The sequence below is a fragment of the Benincasa hispida genome, unplaced genomic scaffold (genome assembly GCF_009727055.1).
Source record: "Benincasa hispida cultivar B227 unplaced genomic scaffold, ASM972705v1 Contig548, whole genome shotgun sequence".
Classification (NCBI taxonomy): Eukaryota; Viridiplantae; Streptophyta; class Magnoliopsida; order Cucurbitales; family Cucurbitaceae; genus Benincasa; species Benincasa hispida.
In genome coordinates this window covers 525720-543666 of record NW_024064915.1, presented here as the reverse complement: position 1 = coordinate 543666, position 17947 = coordinate 525720, and the positions used below count along the sequence as shown (strand labels likewise).

Sequence of the window (17947 nt, the reverse complement as noted above, 5' to 3'; positions counted from 1 at the left end):
ATGTGGGCCCTATCAAGAAATTTGTAATCAAATATTGTAATCTGATTGAGGACTAAAAAGTGATCAATCAAATTACCTTTGAAAATTACATGGGACCCACCGTTGTTTTGGTTTATCGCTTAATTTTATCGGTAAGACCATGTTATTAATGTATTTGGTCGATAATAGTATCTATAAAAAATACAAAACAAATCCAAAATTTTGGAATATGGCCGATTAATTTTGGAATCGGTTTTTATTTTTTCCTTCTTTCTGGGTAAAGAAAATTAAAACAAAATAAATTGATGATTTTCTTTTAAAAAATTATGAACCGAATTGGAGGAAAAAAATTTGTTGAGCAGAGAATAGATACCCTACCCTCAAGGTTATTTGCCCAATAACATCAATAAAAAAAATAAATCTAAAATTTTAGGATGTTATTTGTTCGCCGTATCTAAAAAAACAAAATCTTGAATTTTAGGATGTTATTGCTGATAACAAATCGATAAAAAATTCTAAAAAAAAAATCAAAATTTTGGGATGTTATTTGCTCCATAACATATCGTTAAAAAAATCCGAAAAAAAGGTCCAAAATTTTAGGATATTATTAGCTTGATAAAAAAAAATTTTAAATCCAGGATTTTATTTGATATCTTAAAAAGAAATTAAAAATCCATAATATGGAAGGTTGTTTGTTCAATAACAATATTGATAAAAAAAATTTAAAAAAATCATTACTTTACACCAGTAGTAACAATTAAGTAAACAGCAACAATAGTAATTAAATTACATTTACAAAATAGTAAAATATGCGTATTAAAAAACAATCAAATTATATTTACGATTAAGGTCAATTAGAATTGATTTATCAATGAAAATCCATTACATTTACACTAGAATGGATATAAACGTGGCCTAATTTTCGATATAGTTTAATCGACATAGCCAGAATGTAGATTATCTACTAAAGAATTCAAAGATTTAAAATTAATAAATGTATTGGAAAAGCTTAGAAGTGTATGTACTTGACAAGCAATGACAGTTCCAGAATCAAAATAATGCTTGAATTTTTTTAATTAAAAACAAATGATAAATAAAAGGAGTAAAATGCAGATGAACTTTTTTGAATTTTTTGAAATTTTTTAAAGTAAATGTTAAAAAAAAAACAGAAAAAAGGGAAAAAAAAGAGGGGGTTACTTAGGTTAGCGTGTTGATAATAATAACAAAGGAAGTCTTTTTTGGGGTTTGTTACGGGCACGCGGTTGTGAAAGCAACAACGCCGTCAAAAAAAAACAACAAAGGAATTCCGTTTCGAAAAAGTCAAAAAATATATATATAAATTATATAATATTATTTATTAAAAAAATCCGTTTGGGATTCCGAATTCTAGTCGGACTAGGATTTCCAATTTCTCACATTCCATAAAACGTAAAGAAAGATCCTTGTCTTTCTCATACACACCTCCACTTCCCTCTTCTCTCTTCTCTCTTCTCCTTCGTGTTCTTATAATAAAACCATTACCATATGGCTTCTTTCTTCTCCATTCTTTGAGTTCTTCCCACAGATCTCTACACAATTTTTCCAATGGAGAAGACCCCAAGCTTTGTCATCAATGGAGGAGGCATCAGATTGCCTGTTGGATATCGATTTTGCCCTACAGATGAGGAGTTGGTCGCCCACTACTTGAAGAGGAAGGTCTTTGATTTACCACTTCCTGCTTCTGTCATTCCTGAGTTCGATGTCTTCATTACAGATCCATGGGCTCTACCAGGTAATTTCAATTCATCCCATAGTTTCTTTTTCAGGGAGACCACACAAACACACTTTTCTCATTTATCATACAGTTCTTATTATGTGAAATTGATGGGATCCGATTCTGTGTTGTTGTTTCTTTTCTAGGGGATTTGAAAGAAAAGAGGTTCTTTTTCAGCAAACAGAAGAGTTTCTTGAGGAGGAGCGTTGGGTGTGGGATATGGAAGTCCATTGGCAAAGAGAAGTTCATTTTGAGCCAGGGGATGATGATGAACCAGGTGGTGGTTGGGCTGAGGAAATCTTTCGTTTTTTCTGAGTCAAACTTCTCTGAGAAAAGTAGAGCAACTCGGTGGGTCATGCATGAATATCGATTGGCTCGCTCTGCATCTGTAACAACTCCCAACTCAACAACACAGGTAAAGACAAAATTGACCATGGACTGGATTTATACTAAATTACCACAACTACCCTTTTCTCCAAACAACTCATTTCTTTTGTACTGTGGGTTTCATTTTGTTTTGGCTCTGGACCAATAAAAAAAAAGCAGGTTGAAGCGGGGGATTGGGCTGTGTACTGCTTGTTTCAAAAGAGAAGAAGGCTTAAAAGGCAAGGGGTGGGAGAGAATCAGAGATTGGCAGTAGCAGAGGAGGCAAGCGTATTGGATTTAACGGTGGAGGATCGTTGGGAATTTCCTCAGCCTTGTTCTTCTTCATGTTCAAGTGGAGTTACTGAAGAAGTCTCTTCAAATGGTACAGATCAGGAAGAGTGCAGCAGTGGTTTAGGCTTAGGCTTAGGCTTAGGCTTTTCTTCATATTTTCTCAAGCTCACGTGAGAGGGGTGTGCCTTATGAGACACCCTTCTTCAGTGGCTCAAAGTTGAATTTGTTTTGTTTGGGTTGCTTTGGCTCTGATTAAGCAACAAGAATGAGTCAAAAAGACAAGAAAAGAAAAGGCAAATTTAACTACTGCTACTACTCTTCCTTAGAGAAAAAGAGAGACAGAAAGATAGATGTCTTTTTACATTTCCACCTTTTCAATGCAATTTGAGTTTTTCACCTTTTTGTGTGCCCTGCTTCTATAATTCTACCAAAACTCGAGTTTCGAGATAATCATGAGGCTCGGGGAGAAGAGAAAAAAGTGGCACTTTTTTTTTCTTTTTTTTTTTTTTTTTTTTTTTTTTTTTTCTTTTTGGTATTTTAGCTGTGACTATATCAAAAGCCAGAATGGCCAAAACTATGAGGCAAATGAGACAATGTACAGCTTGTATATAATTATGAAAGATAATGATAAACTTAGGCATCCATTAAAGCGGACAAAGTGGTTATTTTGGTATCCAATTCAATAGGCAATTAGTGGAGAGAGAGGAACCTTCATGTGAGGCTATTCGTAATGGCATCTTTAGCATATGAATTCGATACCCCATCAGTAGTTTTTTAATATCTTCCCAAATCCTCGAATCTCCACGACTTTCTTGATTTTATATTTTTGTTGTTTTTTTTTTAAAGAGAGATTCCCTCGTCTTCTTCAATAGCCGTAGAGGTTTAAATTATTAGATTTGGGTTGGATATGTTTTCTCGTAAAGAATGGCTTTTTGTCGTGATGGGATGGCTGAGCAAGATTTAAAAATACAAGTATTGTGTTTTTTTTTTTTAATTGTAGAGGGAAAAAATAAAATTCCAAGCTTAGGGCAACACAACGCCTACGGTATAAGATTCTTTTTGTCTACTGGTAGAAGACCTAAGAAATACAAATATCTCGAAGAAAAAACTGGGTGCAGCCGAGCTGCATCGTGCAGTCTTCTTGCACCCAATGAAAAATTGTCTTACAAAATTACTTTTTTGTATATTTGATGAGGGAATATGGATTTAATGCAGTCTATGGCTCCATCCAGAAGCTTTCTTCCCCAGGAAAAGATATTACCAAAAAAAAAAAACAAAAGAATCCTTCTACAGTTAAAAATTTTCCTGCTCTTACAATTTTTGTTCTGCTTCAACATTTCAAGAATTCAATGTTTTTTGTCGCTATAAACAAGCAAAAACGACGTCAGATTCCCTAAGCAGCAAAACAGAAAAGTGGCTAAAAAAATATGGTTCAATGGGGAAGCAAAAGTTGGTTTCTTGCAGCAGAGGTTTTAGAATCTTTGAAGAGAAGATGATCTTATTAAAACATGGTAAAATTCTGCACGCCACGATATTAAAGAAGACAGATGAATATGTTAAGAAATTTAACCTGTAAGTTCTGGTGTGTAAGCTCCTGGAGTGGACCTGTCATGTCAATTTCAGAAATTCATTAGCAAGTACGAGAGGTACTGGTATTTTGCCATGTGTATGTCTGTCTATTTAAAGCAGCTAGTAATGACATTTGCCACAACTTTTAAGGCAATAATCTTCAACAATTGAAAAAAAGAATTTAAAATAGCAAAAATTTTTAACTCCATTGCACCAATCTATGGATAAGTCAGCCACCACATCAATATTCAATTAATAAGTGGTTTGTCAAAGTAGCAGCAGCTGATATTACGCAATCCTTGGAAGTGATCGACAAGAAATCTCCCGGTCTCATCTCAAATAGAGGGTTTTCGTTTCGAATTTCTAGTTGTTTTTCTTTATTTATTTATTTTTCATAAAGAGTGTCTTTAATCGCATGCCGAAGCACCAGCAGGACAAGAAATATGGCAAATCCGCACGTCTTCAGCATAACTTTATTCTAGTTTGAAGCATTAATAAAGAGACCCCGAAGCAAACGAAGGAAAAACTAAAAGCAGATAAGAGAACTTCAGAAAAACATATACAATATACCACATCTTGTAACGCCATGCCTAATTTTCTTATTTGGTTAATCTGAGACCGAATTAATATGTGCACAAGGGAGCATGTAACAGCCGTTTTGGCTCATCTACAGAATTGCAGGTGAATGCAAATCACGGTAGATCATAAGCTTAGTCACTTCGTTTGAAGAACCTTCACAAAAGAAATTCCCTCACGATCTTCTCAATAAGCTTAGTCACTTCATCAGGGCTTTAAAGGCTAAAATATAGTAAGTGGAAAGATAGAATGAGAAAGGGTAAGTGTCCCCCTTGGGGATTCAAACTTTCTTCCACTGTTATAATTCATTCGGCACTCTTTTCACCATAGGCTCTTAAAACAGTAAACATATTGGGCTATCACAGTAGAAAACCAAGTACTTCTGGAGCCATGACGTAGAAGTAATAGAAAAAAGGAACAGCAAAGTAGGGAAAAGGAAATGGTTGATACTATAATCAAATGCAGCACCATCACGCAACCATACCATGTTGAATTGTGAACACAATTATCAACTACCACACAAATGTGGAGGAAAAAATGAAGAGGCTACCTCAAATTGCAAACACATTGACTTGATTCAGTCGAGCACTCGGTATTCTATGAAGAATAGAAATACATTCCCGTTTCTAATTTTTTTTTTATGAAGAATAGAAATACTCAAATTGTAAACAGATAGGTTATACTTAATAGTGAACCACGGCCACCTTAAAAGAGAACACATGGATGGAGAAAGGAAATCGACCATTCATTGTGACACAAGAATCAGGTTTGTAATATCTTTTCATTTCACATGCGTATAATATTATATTCGGCCTGTCTATGCAACCAACTTTGCACCAAGGCCACTATAGCTTTTATAATATATTTCCAGGTTCGTGACAACCATGAATAATCATATAGGTAACAAAGAAGAAAAAGATTGGAAATTATATCATGCACAATGCCTTGAGTACCTTGCTGATTTTTTATTTGGACAATATACAGCGGAACAAGCTTTTGAGGAAGGAGTCATGACACGGCCTATTTTGCTCTGCCTTGTAAAATTGCTAGCAAAATGAAACAAACCCTTAAAATTGTATGAAGAACCAGTTGATAGATAAATGATTTAGAATACTATCTTACAAATTTATTGCTTTAAATCAACCAATTAAACGGAACTTTTCAATAACACAGCATATGAAAACAACACTTACTGTAAAGAAGCAACTCTAAGTTCATCTCTGGAGAATGATTATGCATTGCTTGTTGTGATGATAGTTTAGACTGCTCATTAGATTTTATGGTCACCAATAATCTCCACAGGAGCAAACCCCGTCTTTAAAATGATGAAACCTACTTGAATCTCTAACAATAATTTTCCGTTCAACAATCTGTGAGATCACCTTGATTGCAGCATGACAGTCTGTACAAGCTCTCAAGTTTTTCATTACCATGATTGGCGACCCATCGGGTGTGTTGAGTAGAGCAAACGCAATCGCTAAGCGTTCACTGTGGTATTTAAGAGACTCAATTTTAATAACCTCATCCACATCGTGAAGGGCACAAGTTGAGTCTGGCTTATATCCTTTCTTCTCCATTTCCTTCGCCAATGCATCAATCTTTCTCAAAATCTTCTTCATCTGGGGATGGGATTTATCGTTTGCAGAGAATACGTGAGTCTAATGTTTGATTTCAACCCAACTATAGGCTGGGACCTTTCTAACCCCTCGGTCCCTCATTGCCTTCTTGACCTTTGCAACATTGTCCCACTGACCAGCTACCGCATAAATATTAGACATGTTGATATAAGGAGCAGCATCTCGAAGATTTTCCATATTAAAAAGCTGATCTGCTGCTTTCTTGGCCAATTCATGATTCTTATGAATTCTGCATGAGTTTAATACCGAAGACCACATAATCTCATCAGGCTCAAATGGCATTTGAGTCATTAAATTTTCAGCTTCATCAAATCTTCCATTTCGACACAATACATCAACCATTGATGTATAATGTTCTCTCTTAGGAGTGACTTCATAAATTTGAGTCATGGAGTTGAAGTGTAAAAGAGCTTCTTCAACAAAACCACAGTGACTGCAAGCTGACAGAACGCTGAGAAAACTAACAGAATCTGGCTTATAGCCTGACTGAATCATCTGCTCAAATGAATTGAGCGTGCCTTCAACATTCCCATTCTGTGCATAAGCTGAGATTAAAGCATTCCACGAGACAGGATTCCTCTCAGGCATCTCTCCAAAAGATTGTATCGCATCTGTCATGCAACCACATTTTGCATATGTATCTAGCAACGCGCTTCCAGAATATACATTGGACATAAACCCTGATCGAATTAGCAATGAATGCAGTTGCCTGCCCAAACAAATTGAAGCCAGATTTGCACAGGCTCTTAGGATACTAGCAAAGGTTGCTTGATCAGCAGGCACACCAGTTCTTCACATGTCATTGAATACCTTTATTCCTTCTTCATGCTTTCCCTTCTGAACGTAGGCTGAGATCATTGCAGTCCATGGCACTGTACTTTTGGATGCAATATTATCAAATATCTTCTGAGCTTCCTCATCTCTATCACATTTTGCATACATATCAACCAAAGCATTTTCTACCACAGGTTCAAAATTGGCTCCAACTGCAATTGCCTGACAATGTATTTGCCGACCCATTCTCAAATTAAGACTATTGGTAGCTACACTCAATAGTGTTGCAAAAGGGAATTGCCTCCGGTCAAATCTAGTAAACTGTAATTTCCTGAAAAGATCAAACGATTCTTTGAATTGCCCATTCCAAGCATAGCTTGTAATGACTATATTATATGATATTCCATCCAACTCTGGCATCTCATAAAAAAGCTTCCGTGCCTCATCCACTTGGTCCTGCTTTGAGTAAAAATCTAGTAATGCATTTCCCACAAACACGTTCCAAACGAAGTTGGTCTTGAGAACAAGACCGTGAACTTGTTGTCCAAACTTTGTGTCATCTAGACCAACAGCAGCACAAAGGAGGGCTACAAACGTAAAATTTGAAGGCTTTATTCCACTACTATGCAGTTCAAGGAAGAGTTTTATTGCTTCTTCACTCAATCCCTCATTTGAGTAACCTGTCATTAATGCATTGAAGGTTACTGTGTCTTTGATTAACATCTGCTTGAAGAGCTGACTAGCTAAACATAAGCAATGGGTTTTGCAATAAGCATCAACCAACGAGTTGCAAACCATGAGATTATACTCATATCCAAGTTTAATGACATGGGTATGAATTTGAACAATCACATTCTTAGTTTCCAGTTCACCACAGCCTGATAACAAAGTCACTAGAGTCACATAATCTGGTTTTGTCTCTCCCCTTCTCATATCAGCATAAAGACTTAAAGCTTCTTTAGATTGATTAGATTGCAAATAACCACCAATCAAAATTGTCCATGACACTGCCGTACGTTCCACCGTGCCATCAAACAACTCTCTAGCTTTAGACAATTTCCCAAACTTAAGGTAACCAGAAATCATCATGTTGACAGAGATCGTATTCTTGCAAGGCATTTGATCAAACACCTGATGTGCGTGAAAAAGATCTCCTCTCTTGAGAAAATCATTGACCTGGAAGTTAGAGCGGCAAATATTTGCATTGAAACCCGTTTTAACAATGTGGGCATCAATAAAATGATTACCATTCAAGGATGGCTTTGGAGCTGGAGAGTTTCTTAGAACAAGGTTTTGAACTAAAGTCGCTCTATATGGCTTCATAGAAATTTAATCACCATTTAGCCACATAATTGAATACCACATATGTATGTCTAACACCAGCTAACGAGTTTTCCTTAGCATTGAACAGTGTACCTCATACAATCAACCCGAATTTAGAAAAGTTACATACAACAAGAAAACTAATGGGTAATCTTAAATCCATCATTAACAGACTTACCTGCTCTTCAGATGACAACCCAGAAGAGAATATTGCAAACTGCAAGGGGGTAAGGAAAGTGATTTTCAACTTGAAGATGTCTTACATGTTGAGACAGCCATTCGTTACATTTGGAGAAGTGTATCGAATGATCAATGATGGCGTCTTCTTCTGAAGTATTGGCGTCTTCAGAGCATTTCGAAGTGAAAAAACTTGATTCAAAAGTAGAATGGAAGTGAAGGGAATCAGATTGAGCTTCGTTGAAGTTAGAGAATAAACGAAGGCGCGAAAACTTTGCTTCGATGGATGAAAATGAGAGGCGCGACTTGCAAAGTTGCCAGATATTTGTAGGGGTTCCTTTGATTGTCTGGGCTGTGCTTGTTATTGATGTATTCGTTAAAGTATGGGCCTCGAATCTGGCCCATATTAGATGGGCTAATGTCATCTGCTTCTTCCCATTGGAGCGCATTGAGCTTCTCATATGAATCTTAATAGTAAGCTAACATGAGAAATTCAGTCCTATGACACCAATTACACTTTCATTTAGAAAAATAGTAAAATACAAAATTATTTTGAATTATAGTAAACTGTCTTCTTTTCATATGATAAACTTTTTTGAAATTCCAAAATGTCTCTATAATCCGTAAATACAGTGTAATTATATTAGATTGATTATGGATTTGATGTAGCCCCTTGTTGGGTACCTTATTCTGGTAACACTATTGAATGCAGCCCACTATGTAGTTGTTACGAGGAGTTGTAAAGTGTTACGAAGTGATCCTAATTCGTTCATATTGGACATTAGGAGTGGGGGTGTCCTTGTACAAAAGGTTTTGTACAAGATCGAATCAGGAAATGAGTCACTCTTACTTTAAAACATTGTTTACTGTTTAACACTGACTATTTCAAAGCGATGACCTAGGTAACTTCCTTAATCATGAACTAACTATGAATTCCTATTTATTCGGGATTACATTTAGATTTGCATAGGTGAAGGTTGGCTCAACAACGCCGGCTCAATAAGACTTCCATTTTAGGGGTAAGATTGGATAGATAACTGGGGATATAAGGTGCAAGAGGGAATTCACTCCTACCCGCTTTAGGATAGTAGAGAGGTTGTCCTTAAATGCTAATTCTAGGTCTTGAACAAGGGGCCTCATCCTCTCATTACCCCGAGAGGGATTTGGTTTTGTTGATTGGATTACAAAACAATTGTTCATTAGGGATGAGCGGGACTTAAGGAACAAAAGGTAATTTCGGGGGTAAAATAGATATTTGATCTAGTCGTTATTACGAACAACCTGTAAAGGGTTGACTTACTAATCATGTTATATCGAGTGTACATAATATATCTACAGTGAAGAGAGTTCAACTATAGGCTTTAGTGGAGTGGCCCATTAGTTAACGAATGGAAGTTAGATCGGTCTAATGAGTTTAGCCGAATCATTGGAGCCCGTGATCTATAGGTCCATGAGGTCCCCTACTAACTCGAAAATGGATTAGCTCTAGAATAGTGTGATAAGTTAATTTGAAACGTTCAAATTAAAATCAAAAGGAATTGGAGAATATATATTTAAATATATGAAGATGAATTTGTGTAAAATTAATTTAATATTGGATATTAAATAAATTAGGATTATTTAAATTGTTTAAATAATTATTTATTAATTTTATTAAAAACTTAATTTGTGAAATTAATTTCTAAAATTAATAAATTTTTATTTTAAAAATAAAATATGATTTTAAAATCAATTTTAGATTTTAGAAATAGAAAATTACAAAAAAAAAAAAGAAAAGAAAAGAAAAGAAAAATGTGTTTTTCCATGTTCATCTTCAAGAGTAGCTCACAATGAAACTCACCTCCTCCTTCATTTACTCCAAGCATGAGTTGCATCCCATGCAATCTTTTTGCATGATAGTCTGCAATATATTGAAGAGATTGGAGTGAAGTGAAGGTGATGCAACCGAATGAATTTTTTTGGAAAATTCGGATGAAGATGTTTTTCATTTTGGGTTATTGCAGTGAGCTTTCTCCAAATTCCCTTAGATTCTAGTTATTTTGAGTCTCATAACTTAGAGAGAATAGTAGGAAAGATCTTGTGGTGGTCTGTACAAAGATTTTGGAGGATTTTGCCGCTGAAAATAGAGATTTCAATGGTTTGTTTTGAAACCCACTAAATTCTGTATAAGCATATTTCTGTTTATGCCAAAATTAATGAATTAGAGTGCTTATTGATCATGATGTCTTCCGCTGCGTTCTGCTACTGATCACAGTTGATTTCCTCTTTAACAACTTCTTGAAGAACATTGAATCTTGATTGAAGAAAAATTTAATTTGAGAATTGAGGTATAAGGGTTAATTGAGGACCCTAACTTCAGGTTTGAGTTATTTCTTCTTAACTTTATAAATGTCGTCATCGAGGCTAATACCGCCATGGACCACTCTTAGATTCGAAATTTCTTTCAAAATACTAGTAACCCATGATTTTTTTAAAATATTTGCAATGTCGTATCCATGTATTGTACATTTGTAACTCCTTAAGTTTATTTATGATTTTAATGCTTTAGATTTATGGAAAAATTAATAATAATAGTAATAACATTCAAAAACTTATGGGAAGGAATTACAATGTAATTATTTTTTTTCCTACCAACTAATCTTACTTTGCAATTGAGAGCTTCTTCAGTTTTGGAGTTCAAATAGGGTTTTTTGCTTGAACTTGAAGAATTATATTGTAATAAGCTTTTTTATGATCTCAATTGCTAGATGTTTTTTGTATTGTTAAATCAATCATTTATCTTAAAATGTTTAGATCACATTTTAGTTTGTTAGGAGATTAGATAATATCTTACTTTCTTATAATAAAATCTATTTTAAATCTAGGTTGTTATTTTTTTTAATAAATTAATTATAGATATTATTTTGGGTATTTTTGTAATCTAAGAATTTGTAATTAATTAAATCCAAATTCGTTTTACTATTTTTCGTAACCTAAAAATATCGTGCTATTTTTCAAAATGAATTTTTTTAAAACGTTATTTTTCTTATTAACCCAAATTTCATAAATATCTTAACATTCCTATTTATTTTCAAAAATGGTCTAATTGTGATATATTTACTACCAAGCCTCCATACATCTCCTCCTCCTCCGTCGAAATCACCTCCTCGTCCTCGACCATATTGGACGACGACCATTGATCCTTACCAAAGTTGCCAGTCAAATGGTTTTATTCACTTATGGATTCAATTTGACGATCATCAATAACTCACATATGAAAGTCATATGGACTATAATACATAGTATATATCGAGTTTATTTCAACTTTTTTTTTTAAAAAAAAAAAAATCAAATTTATATGGATTTATTTCAAATAATTTGATGATGTCATCTACCTTACTTTATGTTCTAATTTATCATGTTAGCATTATTATTATATAATATAAAATATATATTTTCAAAATAATTGATATAGATGTGTATAGATGACAAAGTATTTTGAATATATATATCAATAGAAATAAGACTAAAATTAAAACACGTGTATATATTATATAATAACCTTAAATATATACTTATTTTAAATGATATAGATATATGAAAAAATGAAATAGAGATGAAAACGAGGATTTTTAACCATAATTCTTTATTAAATGCAGTCCATCAAAATTAGACAAAAAAATTTTTTTGACGAATTTATAACTGATTAAGAAAAATATCCTTTAAAAACAAACACTTGTAAAATCAATTGGATGATATTATGACAAATCTGGCATTAATCGAGTATAAACGGAATTTAATAAATGTCATTTATAAAGTAAAAAATTGGATTGACGTGAATAAGGACACAAAATAATAGTATAAAATTGTAAAAAAAGGAAAATGTTAATTTTGTCCAAAATTATAAGTAAAAGCTTTGAATGAAATAATCCAAATTTTAGGATTTTTATGAAAAAAATGTAAGGTGTAGAGAGGATTTTCGACGTAAAAATCTTTTCTCATATTACTTCTCCTTTTTATTCTCTTGTATGGGGTGTTTGATATATGATAAAAAGTAGAGAGTTGAGTTGAGTTGAGTTGGTAATTATTATCTGGAGAGTTATATTATCTGGGGAGTTAAATTGTCTGTGTTTGTTGTGTAGAGTTGAGTTGAGTTGGTAATTATTGTCTGTGTTTGTTGTACAGAGTTGAGTTGAGTTGGTAATTATTGTTTGTGTTTGTTGTGCAGAGTTGAGTTGAAGGATCTTATGCACTTTTTTTGTGAATGAGATTAGTTTTATTTTTTTCTGTTTGTTTTTTATTTCATTCTTTTATTTGTTTTGTTTTATATTTTGCTATTGTTGATTAATTTTCAAATATACACGTATTTTCTCAAATCATTTATGACATAAACTGGACAATCTCAATTTTTTCTCAATTTGTAGAACATAATAGATTATTTTTCATACATTCTTTTAAAAAACTGTAATAATTCTAATTCTCTTCGATCGGTAAAACATACCAACAAAATATATTTCATATTGCTGCTCAATTAATTGGTATATTGTATATTGTATGTATATATATTGAATGTGTGTATATATATTTCATATTGAATGTTTGTATGTATATATATCCAAAAAAAAATTCACAAAATATATGTTCTTTTCGATACTTATAATATTAGTTATATTTACAAATACAAAAAGTACATGTTTTCGAGTATGCAAAAGTTATCATTCTTTTCGACATGACAGTCCATTGTCCATTTGTTGTTATCCAAAAGAATTATTAACAAAATGTAGGGGTGTGGTCAGTCTACATGTTTCTTCCTAGTAAACGGAGGCAGTACCTCTTCCATGCGTGTTCTGGTACTGCAAGAAAGCAATCTGTCTTCTGAATGTCTGTGACAACGAGGTCAATAAGGGTGACCTGAGTATCCTCATCCAGGCCATCAATGTTGTATATAGCATTTACTACTTCCTTCTGACGCCCGAACTCCAGCTCATACTTCTTCTTTTGCCACGATGCAAGTCTACCCATGTGTGTGCTATGCATTTCAACAGTTGATCTCATGATGTCGATCATTTCAACTTGGAATGATGACCTCTTCCTCTTACTGCCTCGAGATGACTCGACAGGTATACTCGTTCTACCTGTAGATTGCTCTGTTGGCTCTTCATCTATTTCATCTTGATTTAATAGTGATTCTATTTGGCAAACCTCAGGGGTGTGACAGTCCTGTGATCAAGTCGAATCTCATCTTCAAACTCTCTGAATGCATTCGTTGCCATCTCGTATGGGTCCTCACTTGATTTCCCTACTACTCTGTCTTTCCTAAATACGGTGGAGAGGTCATCGTAATGTGGGAATGGCTTGTTCCACATCCCCTTCGCATTGGGATGGCTCTGCATTGATACACATACACATTATTAATATTTATATTATAACACGTATCCGTACATTTTTTTTCTAGAATCTTACCCGAACCCAAAGATTGAAAATCTCCCTTTCGACCTGGACACATTTGAACTCCTCATTCCAGTCGAACCCCGACTGACTTAACATCTCTGATATTGCATTGTATTGTTTCTTCAGACTCCTCACCTTGCACTCAATGGTGTTCTGATTCAGTGCCGGGCACTTTATCATGCAGAATTCGCTCAAAGTGTTATAGGTATCCTGGTCGAAACGTCCCATTATCGACCTCCAACCGATCTTCACCAAATACAATAGATCTTCCATCAACTTAGCTCCTCCACCTTCGACCATATGTGTTTAGACCTCTTACCATTACCTGCCATTATACTGCATGCATATGTTTGTTGAATGAAAAGATTCTATAAATTAAACACATGCACAAACAAAGGATAAACTGCTGAAATTATATGTTCCAATTTAACTTGTTCACACAGAGTCTTAGCACAAAACATTTTCACGACATATTTAGAATGTTCCATAATTAAATTCCATTTAGTAGTAAAAGAAAAGTAAGCAATGAACATTGAATAATCAGGCTCTTTTCCATTGAGTAAACATTTCGACCGCTAAGTCATCCCTGAACTTGGTCCATTCCTCTGATGATTCAACAAATTCAATATGATCCTCATCAAGACCAACTGATGCAGAATTCTCCTCATCGGGCACGTCAAGCATTGCATCGATTCCCATCTCCCTTGTGATCAAGTTGTGAATAAGGAAACATGCAGTTATTGTTCGACATTGGACTTGTATTGGGTAGAATGATTTTCCCCTAAGAATAGCCCACCGCCCCTTTAGCAACCCAGATGCTCGCTTGATAACATTCCTTGCTGAAGAATGTTTTATGTTGAAAAATTCTCTTGCAATTGTCAGTGCGTTTCCTGCTCCACGCCAATCGGAGAGATGGTATCGTTTCCATCTGTACGGCGCCAAGAATCCTTCAGCATTGGGGTATCCAGCATCATATAGGTAATAGTATCCTGTACACATTTCGAAATGTCATGCACATGTGTTGTGGCAGGTACACATGTTTAAATAACGTATACAGTTATTATAATACCCTTTGGAACCCTCAATCCGTACAGTCATGAAACCGTATCCCTAAGAACCCTTGAATCGGCTGCAGACCCTTCCCACCCTGGCAAAACGAAGACAAACTCCCCATTTTAATCACACACCGCAAGAACGTTTGTGGCAATCTCTCCCTTTCTCGTTTTATATCGAGGTCGATCGACGACACTAACATTCACTTTAATGTATGTGTCGTCTAACACACCTAGATAATTCTGTTTCTCTCAAGTGATCAAAATGAATTAAAAAAAAAAAATTATCGTTGCATTCATATTTATGACATATTCATATAAAAAATTGAGTACTTTTTGTACCTGAAACCACTTCATCTTCCATTGGTGCATGTATTTGTGATCGGTTCTAGTTTTCTTAACAAAACAGTGTGAAGTTGTAAGACTGCCCTAAGAACTACGTTGAAATATCTCGAAACTGTCTCACCAGACCTCAAAAAGTTTCTGCGTACCACTCGATTCTTGACATCGTGTGCAAGAATGTGTAGGAATATCACAACCATCTCTTCGATGTCCAACATCTTATTGGTTCCAAACAACCAGTCGACCGCAGCATATTACATAGAATCGTAAAGGTATGTCTATCCATTCGGGTGCTTTCACGACATGCCAAGTCACTCTCGTAAATTAGGCGAAATAAGGTCAACTGCCTAATGCAGTGCCTAGCATATGTCGGTTGTCTCTCTATCCTTCGGTAGTTGTTCAATAACGTGGTTAGTGTTATGAACAACTGTATTTGAGAGTGCAAAATAATTCTCATGATCGAAAAGAGGTCTTCAACAATATCCATCTTTATAGGAAAAGGGATACACAAGTTGTTCCTGAAAGGGTAAGGTATTTGACGGATTATGTTTCATGATTAAGAAAGAATAACAAAAGATGTCAAGCATCGGTATTGGGCATATTGGGTTATAGTTTAGATTTATGGTGTTATTTCCCAATGTACCTATAATAATCTAAAAATACATATTTTCAAGGGCTTAGTGGGTTTTTTTTTCCTAAGGATAGGGTTGGGGGTATTTTAGTTAAGTCCTTTTAAGGGCCTAGTGGATTCTTTTTTTTAAGGGCCCAATGTACCTATAATAATCTAAACTTGTCATAATCCTAGTTCCTAGTACAACAAATTTTCGCCGAAAGATGTGTTAAAACGATGTATATAGAAAAAAATATGCATTTTTCCATATTTTCAAAACTTGGTGAACCGATTGTATGAATATTGGTGTGCAATCTTTTTTTAATTCTTATGTCATCGATTAGAAACTATATTTTTCAGAAATTAAACATTGGTTATAATATTAATACCATCATTTCATTACAATTACATAATTTTAAAAAAAAATCAATTTTGATTGTGAAACGATAGTAAGACATACTAAAATTAATCCTGAAACTAGCTTGATAATAACACACCAAAATTCAATAATACGTTCATTTCAATTGAAGCTGAAAAATAAAGAAAGAATTGAAATGAACGTATTATTAGATTAAAAAAAAATTACATAACAGTACTATTTCACCCATAATTCATCAAAAATTTGAGAAGTATCAGAGGATGTGAAAAACAATGAGGATCTCGCTCTTAATTGTTTTTCACCCATTGAAATGAACGTATTATTAGATAAATAAAATTACATAACAGTACTATTTCACCCATAATTCATAAAAAATTTGAGAAGTATCAGAGGAGGTGAAAAACAATGAGGATCTCGCTAGATCCTCATTGTTTTTTACCCATTGAAATGAACTTATTATTAGATAAAAAAAATTACATAATAGTACTATTTCACCCATAATTCATAGAAAAATTGAGAAGTATCAGATTAAAAAATATAATGTCGCCAACCATTAATAAAAAATTTTGTGAACTAGTATTTAAAAAAAAATGTGACCAACAATTAACAAATAACATATTTCCATTAAAAAAAAAAAAAAAAAAAAAAAAGTCCTAAAGGGAGATACTCTGAACCTCAAAATAACAAACCTCCTCAAACTAATTAGGAATGATTTGTGCAATTAGATTGGACCCCACAAGAAACATAAAATAATGATAGTTAGATTAGAAATAAAATATAATAAATTGAACTAAGAAGTAACCAACAAAAAAAATAAATTGAACTAAAGAGTAACCAACAAAAGCATACTTTTTTAGTGGAGAAAGATAGTGGAAATATGAAACGTGGAAAAAGACAGTGGAAATATAGTGGAGAAAGACAGTGGAAATATAAAACGTATGAGTGGGAAGTCATCTATAAATAGAAGAGGGAGAAAGAAGTGGTTTTTGGAGAGAGTTTGGTGCATTTATTAAAGAGTGAAATTAATTTAACCTCATTAATTAAAGAGTGAAATTAATTTGAGTGTTAGTTGAAAGTAAGTAGCAGCCACGTTGGTAGTAAATACAAATAGTAAAGTTAAGTAAATAGAAATAACATATTTTCATTAAAAAAAATGAGAATCTCGCTCATGAGGATCTTCATGAGCGAGATCCTCATTTCTTACGAGATTTCCTTCTAGAGCGAGATCCTCATCACAAAATTAGCGAAGGAATTCGGCCCACATTTCTAGCGAGATCCTCATCACAAAATTAGCGAGATTCAGCCCACATTTCTAGCGAGATTTCCTTCTAGAGCGAGATTCAGCCCATATTTCTAGCGAGATTTCCTTCAGAGCAAGATCCTTATCACAAAATTAGCGAGATTCAGCCCACATTTCTTGCGAGATTTCTTTCTAGAGCGAGATCCTCATCACAAAATTAGCGGGATTCAGCCCACATTTCTAGCGAGATTTCATTCTAGAGCGAGATCCTCATCAATAAAATTAGCGAGATTTACTTCTAGAGCGAGATCCTCATCATAAAATTAGCGAGATTTACTTCTAGAGCGAGATCCTCATCACAAATTAGCGAGATTCAGCCCACATTTCTAGCGAGATTTCCTTCAAAAGCGAGATCCTCATCACAAAATTAGCGAGATTCAGCCCATATT

At 34.1% G+C, this 17947-nt stretch overlaps 3 protein-coding genes across 3 annotated transcripts; 1 reads left to right on the top strand and 2 right to left on the bottom strand.

The window, feature by feature from the left end:
* The first annotated feature begins 1331 nt into the window (after positions 1 to 1331).
* Positions 1332 to 2787, top strand: LOC120069684 (NAC domain-containing protein 83). The gene is given in 4 exon segments (XM_039021465.1): positions 1332 to 1750; positions 1879 to 2147; positions 2279 to 2543; positions 2546 to 2787. Coding segments are annotated over 4 exon segments (786 nt in total). The 5' UTR covers positions 1332 to 1563; the 3' UTR covers positions 2611 to 2787.
* Positions 2788 to 3685: 898 nt separating this feature from the next.
* Positions 3686 to 8751, bottom strand: LOC120069683 (putative pentatricopeptide repeat-containing protein At2g01510). The gene is given in 3 exon segments (XM_039021463.1): positions 3686 to 3994; positions 5488 to 5580; positions 5728 to 8751. A coding segment is annotated over 1 exon segment (2451 nt). The 5' UTR covers positions 8269 to 8751; the 3' UTR covers positions 3686 to 3994; positions 5488 to 5580; positions 5728 to 5817.
* Positions 8752 to 13221: 4470 nt separating this feature from the next.
* LOC120069696 lies at positions 13222 to 14175 on the bottom strand. Its single transcript, XM_039021479.1, has 3 exons — positions 13888 to 14175; positions 13749 to 13811; positions 13222 to 13644 (listed from the first exon to the last, which is right to left on the bottom strand). The coding sequence occupies exons 1-3, from the start codon at positions 14173 to 14175 to the stop codon at positions 13222 to 13224; spliced, it is 774 nt and encodes a 257-aa protein (XP_038877407.1).
* Positions 14176 to 17947: the final 3772 nt, after the last annotated feature.